This window comes from Rhincodon typus, chromosome 24, assembly GCF_021869965.1.
Source record: "Rhincodon typus isolate 14 chromosome 24, sRhiTyp1.1, whole genome shotgun sequence".
NCBI classification, from domain to species: Eukaryota; Metazoa; Chordata; class Chondrichthyes; order Orectolobiformes; family Rhincodontidae; genus Rhincodon; species Rhincodon typus.
The window spans coordinates 19,147,325-19,155,776 of record NC_063355.1 but is presented as its reverse complement, the minus strand read 5'-3'; the positions used below and the strand labels follow the sequence as shown (position 1 = coordinate 19,155,776).

General features: G+C 34.5%; 1 protein-coding gene across 1 annotated transcript in view; it reads right to left on the bottom strand.

The window, feature by feature from the left end:
- Nucleotides 1–1,554: 1,554 nt before the first annotated feature.
- Nucleotides 1,555–8,452, bottom strand: part of ddx54 (DEAD (Asp-Glu-Ala-Asp) box polypeptide 54) — a 41,550-nt gene continuing 34,652 nt past the window's right edge. The window contains exons 18-20 of the mRNA XM_020511717.2: nucleotides 6,825–6,926; nucleotides 4,397–4,494; nucleotides 1,555–2,346 (exon numbers count right to left, since the gene is read on the bottom strand). Of these exons, the coding sequence (XP_020367306.2) occupies nucleotides 2,114–2,346; nucleotides 4,397–4,494; nucleotides 6,825–6,926 (433 nt within the window). The 3' untranslated portion in view covers nucleotides 1,555–2,113. The remainder of the gene's footprint in view (nucleotides 2,347–4,396; nucleotides 4,495–6,824; nucleotides 6,927–8,452) is intronic.

The window sequence follows — 8,452 nt, the reverse complement described above, 5'->3', positions numbered from 1 at the left end:
GCAGTTGGGTTAACATCGTCAATCGATCTTAGAAAAACTAAAATTGAATTAGTCCAGCCCTCTAGATAAAGAATGCAGCAATATAACCAAAGCACAAATGTACCCATTCTTACTCACATTATCCACCAAACATGGTCTTGATCTTAAAAACTTGAGACTTTTCAACCTATTTCTAAAAATAAAGGGGACAGTCTTTCAACGTACTAATAGGAGGTGCACATTGTAAAAACAAGTGATAATTTGACTCAAGCTGTCTGCTCTATCCACTTAGATTTCTTTTCAGCTGACTACTGCAAGTGCAGAACAGTAAACTACCATCCAAATTGCAAATTACCCAACCAAGATCAAATTATGTTACATAAGCAGTACATAATAATATCTGCATTCCTCCAATTCTGGCCTTTTCAGCATCCCAATTTTGATTGCTCTGCCCTTCAAGGTTGTACCATCAGACCTATGGGGCCTTGTCAACTAGAGCTCCCTCCTCAACTCCTCTCCCTTTCCTCCATTAATCCAAACGTGTCGCATACCTGATTTTCATATTACTGGATGCAGAGATTAGGTGGGAAAAGTTATCTGAATCCCAGTTAAATCTAAGCACTGAATTTAAGTAAAATGTTATTCACATATATAACTATCAGCATCATTTCAGTTAAACATTATGGGTTGAAGCTTCAATAACAAAAAAAAGGTACAAAATAAAAATAAGGCTGATGAAGCAGTGGAAGCACTACATCGCCGCAAGGTGCCAGTGTTTGATTGAAGAAGTAAATAAAAACCTTAACTGCCTGGTCAGATTGATGTAAAAGATTGCAATACTGAATTTTACATTTTAACTTCCTTTTACTTAAAAGGATCTCAATCATCAAATTTACCTATCGCTTCAATTTGCAGCTATAATTGCCTGCACAACAGTGGCCACTTTTAACAAAGGAGTAATAAATGGTATATAAATGCAACAGTTCACCTATGGAATTTAATACCATTTGCCAGAATGATACCTTTAAATAGACATTGGCTTTAATGGCTCATGTAAACTCATCCATACCATCGAGAACTTGCTGAATACTAAAACATGTATTAGTACTTCAAGGAGTTTGCTAAATTTCTGGTAACTGTAGAGAAGAGATTTAAAACTAACTTCCAACTAATTTAAAAGAAAATTCAATTTACAAAATCTATAACTTTGAAATGTCACCCTAGGGACATCATGACTCGAAATCACAAAAAAGCCCCAAAGCTAATTTAGTTCAGGAAGAGAATAAGTATTTAGATAATCTACTCTTTGGAAAATTAATAATCACTCATACAAGAAAAAAGTCACATATTTACATTGAAAGTTGATAAACATATGCAAGAATCAGATTGAATGACTAGACTTTTTGGATGGTAACTAATTTACTTGTACCATACTGCATTAGTTACCTCTCAACGACATGTTATTGCACTGTTAATTATATAATTGGATACTGTTCATAGTAAATTATTCCACCCACAGCAGTTCTTCATATTATACTGTTCTCAATGCTCATAACTGTGCCAGGAAACTTCAAATTAATTACAGTTTTGTACTGCTACAAAATTTTAATGAAACATTTGTGCAATACACAGCAGAAATTTATTTTTCACAGTGTGGTTTATGATAGTATTTAGAATGCTCATTATCTAAATGAGACCATTTTAATTTTAATGATGAAATGTTTAAAATAAATTCACTCCTCATTCAAAGGATTATATAGTATTGACAGAAGGTATAAATTTTACAAATAGATTTAAAATATTATGCTGAACTAGGTTTTTTTTAAAATTAATTTCCTCGGTCTTTAGCATATGGTTTTTATCTGGAATATTTCAGTGATGACAGTGATCTTCAAGACACTATTGTACAAAACAAGTTTAATTACAATTACAAATGAACCTTAATGTTCTAGCACATACAATCCAACAAAAGTCAATATGTTCAAGGCACTGTTACCTCCCCTTTCCTCCTGAATAAATATTCATTCAATAGTCTGCATAAGTAACAACAAATGAAAAGTATCTTTAAGTGACGTTAGCCTGCAGCACGTCACTGTATAGTCCAATGCTGTAGGTGACTATTTGGCATTATGAATTACATTTTTTTCCGCATTTTCCCCTTGCCTCTACCAAAGGCCATGCTCTTCATTTCTCTTACACGTTGGCGATTCTTAAGCTTCAGTTTCTTCATCCCTCCCCGTTGTAGGAACTGCAGTTTTTCTTTTTTCTTTCTATTTTTAAGGATTTCAGCTTTGGTCTTCAACTCTGAACGCGCTCCGTGCTGTTGCCCTTGTTTTCTTTGGAAGTAACGAGAGTTTCCTCGTCCACCTGTAATGTTGTATGTATCATTTCTTAATCAAGATACAATCAGGAGGTTACATTATAGAAACAGGCAATCTGTCCTATTATGTTTTTGCTGGTACTTTTCTGGAGGAGCCACCAACTCTAAATTCACTTAGACTTACTACCCATACACGTCAATACAGTATTTTTTTCAACAACTTATTTAATGCATTAAAAATAATTTATGCAATACCCAGAATTTTATATTTTAAACTTACTTTTCTACTTCTATTTTAAGTTTGTGATGATTTAGATTACTGCATCAGCCATCAAAACAATAAAAGTACCCAAACTGAGTAACTAGTCATATTTACATACTTTAAAACCTTAGCTTCTACTAGGACTCTCCCAACTCCTTGCAGGGAATTTTTTTTCTCTCTTCATATCTGAAACTCCTCATCCATGCTAGGTTGCAACCTCCTGTATCACGTTATAATTTGTAGAATCCTGTAATTTTGTGTTATCAGCAAATTTCAGTATTAGCCCTGGTCACATCTAATTTATTTTTGTACATGGAAAGAACAATTTTATGTCAGGGCTTTCCTACACATGCAAGCAGAACAAATTTTTCCAGTCTAACTAACCTCCTTCCGCCCTGCAATCATCTCTTGATTCACACAGCTATATTCTTAATTCTCTGTGCCATTTTCTTTGGTCAAAGATTTGTATGAAGTAGCTTACAACATGTTTTTTGAAAATGCACATAAACCACACCAACCGCATTTCCCTTCTCAAAAAAGATTGGTGTATAACAGACTCTGCCACATTGACAAAATTAATTTTTGTTCTGCTTGTAAATTCCTGACTGGAAATAAGCTCCGAAGGAGAAACATTCAGAACAGATGTCATTTTATATCACGTCACCACTTTAAGGCTAGTCCTTGCATTCCTGAAGGTCCTGTAATACATAAAAGTTTTGTATTCTCTTTCCTACAAAATCTGTAATGCTACATTTCTCAAATCTCATCTATTGTGCTACTCTTAGTACCATGCTACCTCTACTTACACATCATCCTCATTCTAATCCGATTGCTGCAATTTTCTGTTCAACACTTACTGTTCTTTTGCTTGTTCTTTTCTGTATACTTTCCTTCTAATTTGTCCCTGTTATGTGCCCTTCTCTACCCAAAACTCAACATTGTAAACATTGCAATAGAACCTAGCCTATCCACGAGAAATGCAATGGGAGATGGGCTACCAAATATATTTACTGAAAAAATTTCATACGTAATATGATGAAAATATTGCTGGAAATGCAGACTTCATATATATGTATTATGTACTTAATCCATTAAAGGTATAATTAAAATGTACTTTTTTTTTCCACCTGTCCTTCCCAAACATTTTGTTTATTTCTGTAGTTATAGGAATAGAACAGAACAAATCAGAGATTAAGTAATATATCTGGTTGGTTCAAGAGGTCTCTCTGATCACTCATGTCATCAAATTCTAATTGCGTATCAAATTTTAACAGTATTTGCCTCTACTGTCTTTTTTTGGCAAGTCTATTCCACTCCACGCATTAGTAGTTTATGCACCTTCTCAAGTATCTCTAGGCCCCCACTTCTAGAGTTTGGAACACTCTAGCATTCAAACTTGATTTAGCATTTCTATTTTTTTCAGATATTATTTCCACCCAGAAGTTTAAAAATGCAATTTATAAATTCAGAATGATAACAACTGAACTGAATGCAAAGAAAGTTAAACAGACATAAAATTTTTAACAAAAAATGTTGAACTGCTGAAATGGAGTAACACTTTGAAATTGAGTATTACCATGGACTTTCAAATTAATGGATTGTAGCAAATTGTGCACGAAGCAACAGCAAAGCTCCTGCTCTTATACCACATGTTCATTTTTAAAAATTGCATTTAAAATACATTTAGTGACTGTTATGATTAGTACAATGTATTTTGCTTTTGATTAATACTTTGGCATAAAGATAACAATAGTTAATTGGTTTGTTCACTGCAATATTATGGACCTTTGTGTAACCTTTGCTAAAATAAGCCTTTGTAAATAAAGTAGTCTTACCATGGCTACCTTTCTTCCTGTAATTCCTTTGCTCATTTTCAGCTTCATCATCGGATACTCTTTCATCAATCTTGTACTTCTTCTTCCATTCCTCATAGCTAAATATTGTTGGTCATGGAAATTGAACCATTTTGGATTTTTTTTTGTGTTTTTAACCATCTGAGGCTAAAAAAATCTTAAATATGTACTGGTACAAAAAACAGGGAAATTTTAAAGAAAAAAAGTCACACTGACTATAGTTAGATAGTTATGCTGTTCAGTTGAGTTCAAATAATTTCTGAAGCCCCAAGACACCATTCAACTGAATTCAAGATTACAGAAAAAGGTATGTGTAGCACTAGTCAATGTTCGACCATTTTCTCCTTCAACTATCTTTTTAAAAGTTATCAATTTGGTTTTCTACAGTTATATCATCAAATCTGACTGCAAATGGACAGAGTGGTACATCTAATAAGTGGCCAAAACAAATATATTTGAATCCCATAGAAATATACAGAATAGAGGGAGGCATCTCAGATCATTATGCTCATGTCTAATCTTTGGCACAGTTATTAAGCTAATCCTACACGTCTATGAACCATGTAATTTCCTTTCCTTCATGAATTTGTGCAATCCTCTTTGGAATATTACTGTTTTCACTAACTTTTCAAGCAGTACATTCTCGATCACAACTTGCTTCGTAAAAATCTCTTTCCTCATATTGCCTCAGTTTCTTTTACTAATCAAGTTAAATTTGTGCCAGCTGGTTACCAAATCTTCTCCTTACTCTATCAAAACTCTAAGATTGGGAACATCTCGATCAAACCTCCTCAACAATCTTTGCTTAAAAGGAGAACAATCCAAGCTTCTCCAAATTTTCAAAGATCTGAATTCTCTCTGCCCTGGTATGATTCCACTAAATCTCTTTTGCACACTTTGTACTTTACTACTTTGACAACCTTTCAAAAATATGACATCTAGATTGAATAGAATACTCCATCATGGCCAGTGTTTTGCAAAGATTTAGCATGGCTACCTTATTTTTGCACTCTATTCTTCCATTAACAAAATCCAGGAATTCTTATGCTTTTTGAACAAACTTTGCAAATAGCCTGCAACATCCAAAGATTTGTGTACATATGCCTAAGATCTATTTTTGAATTTGCTTAGATCAGAATTTTTGTCCATTATGATGTTATAGTTAGGTTATTTTCAGTCTCTGATTCCAAAAGTATTTAGTTGTCATGGACTAGATAATAGAATGATTATATCACATAGCAAATTTTAAATTTAAATTCAATTCTTTAGAAGTAAAAATGGATGATCCTGAATGTAATGTAGACCTGTAACGTACAAACAGGGAGGCAAAGGAAAATGCTAAGGATGTCTGCCTTCAGTACAACTCAGAGTTTCAATGCAGAACATTAACCTGTCCTTTCAACTTAGGAATGATCAAGACCATAAACCAAAATCAAAGGAAATTGAGAGTGCTTTTCTTGCATCCTAGATAATTCCAGACCATTATTTAAGGAAGACCTTCAGTTCAGCCTGTCTTGGTTCCTCCAATCAAAGCTACACCAACCATCTTCCCCACATTACAACATACAAACAGTTCCAAAATCATTCTGGACTTATGATACTACAAAGTAATTTGGAAAATATTCTATGTAATGATCACTGTTTGTAAAGGAAACAAGTTTTGATTTCAGTATATTTGCCACCTAGTTATGAAAACATTTCCCTATGTCCTATTCTCGCAATTTATGCAAAGTTTACTTTCACCTGCATCATTTGCATACTATTCACTAGCTTGTATACTTCTACAAAATCACCTCTATTTTACAGTCAAGTCGTTCAAGCTTCTCCCATCTTTAACAACAATATTTGAACAGGATTGCCTTGACATCTTGACCCACTAAAAATCTATTAGGTACCAAGTTCCAAATTCCTATTTGCCATTTTGTGAAAAGTGGTTCAGATTCCATTCTTAAATGCTTAGTCTGGCTGTAAATTTAACATATCCCCTCGTTCTAGATTAATACCTCTGAATCTACTGTTTTACATGCTTAGATTAAATCATCCCTCACTTTTTAACACTTATGGGAACATAAGTCAAGTCTTGTCAACTGTCCTCAATTTAACCACTTTACTTTGGCTACTATTTCAATGCTTTTTTCTGATACTGCTTCCAAGATCAAGATTTCTTTCCTGAGGTTTGGTGCCCTACACTGAATTCAGTGTTCCAGATGAGATCTGACCAATTCGTTATTCAACCAGTGCATCACTTCCTGATCCAAGAATTGTACATGGGCACTTCTGCTAAATAAGAATCTCAATGTAACACACGGCAAATTATTTGATCTATTTCATTTTTAGGTTAATATACGATCTAACAAAAAGCAAAGATGCAACAGTAAGTGAAATGAAACGCAATTAAAAAAAAAGATACATGTTTTTCTTGTAAGAAGCACTGATATATCTTCCACTTTCAGTCTTTATTTTCTTATTTTCCTGGCTCGTGTCTCTGATAAATCGCTTCTTTTTACGGTCCCTGCACAAAATTTCAATAATTTCTTTTTATATTAGCACCTACCAAATGTTTAAAAAATACTATATTAAACTTAAAAAATAAATTAAAACATTAAAAACATATTCAAAACTTCATTTTGGTTTAAAGGATGTTGGAATAATAAGTTTTCCCCATATACAACATTTATTTTTAAATATTGTAAATGGGAAAACTTCTTATTCCAATGTTGTGCATGATTAAAAACAAAAATTACAAAGACATAATTAGCATGATGAGAAAGGGATTGGGAAGTTTCTGCTGGTTTGCAGCACATGTATTTTTAATGAAATATGAGAAATGGTTTCAAAAGATTTGTGAAAATATTGACTATGCAGTAAAGTACAACAAAAGAACTGTGGATGCTGAAGATCTGAAACACAAACAATTTGCTAGGGAAATTCAGCAAGTCTGGCTGCATCTGTGGACATAAAGTAGAATTAAGTCCTGTGACCTTTCTTCAGAAACTGTAATTTTGATTGCCTGTAAAGTAGACAAAGTGAGATACAAGTATTTCCCATTTAAAGTATGTTCTAACAGTGGGATTGGCAAATTAACAATGCCCTCATAGCATTTTCATCACTTCCACTTTAAAGCAGTTACTAAGCAGTCAGTCACTTAGTACAAAAGAAAACTGCCTTGTCTCTCCCGCTTTTTCAACTCTCCAGCATGTCACCTCACCATCTCGCCGAGCTTCTTACTCACTTGCTTACCATACTGTCAACCCTCCAACTAGCTGCTCCCTTGTTGTTCTCCAATTGCTTTCCAGCCCATATTCTCCCACTCTTCATTTTGGTCTCAAGCCAGGTACAGAGCTCCAGTGAGGCTCAATGCAAGCTGAAAGAACAGCACCTCATTTTCCACCTGGGGACTGCAGCCTTCAGGACTCAATACCAAGTTCAATAATTTTAGACCTCAACACCTTCCGCTGTGTCCTTTACCCACCCCCTGCACCTCTGTCATGACATGAGCTGGTTTCAGCACCGCCAACCTACATTCACCTACTTGTGATTCCCATTATCAGCTTTTCTTTCTCCCTGGTATATTACCATTCATCCCTTTGATTGCCTAATGTCATTTTGAGTCTCTGGGCTCCATCTCTGCCCATCACTCTTCTTCTTTTCCAACTCCACCTTTCCCTGCACTCTCCCCACCAAACGTTTTTAGCACATATACCACATTTTCCTAGCTACCATCAGTTCTGAAGATGGGTCACTAGACTGGCAATGTTAACTCTGCTTTCTCTCCACAAATGCTGCCAGACCTGCTGAGTTTTTCCAGCAATTTCTGTTTTTGTTTCAGATTTCCAGCATTCATAGTTCTTTGTTTTATTTTAGAAGAAAATCCAGATTATCACACGCAATTTATCCAAAATATGTTTGGAAATTTCAAGAGGCTCCACATCTCCACGGATGGGGCATCAAATGCAATGGTCAATGCAAATACTTTTGCTCGATATTTCTGTTCACACACAGAAATGGCAAGAATATAGTGATGAAAACACTCGTGAT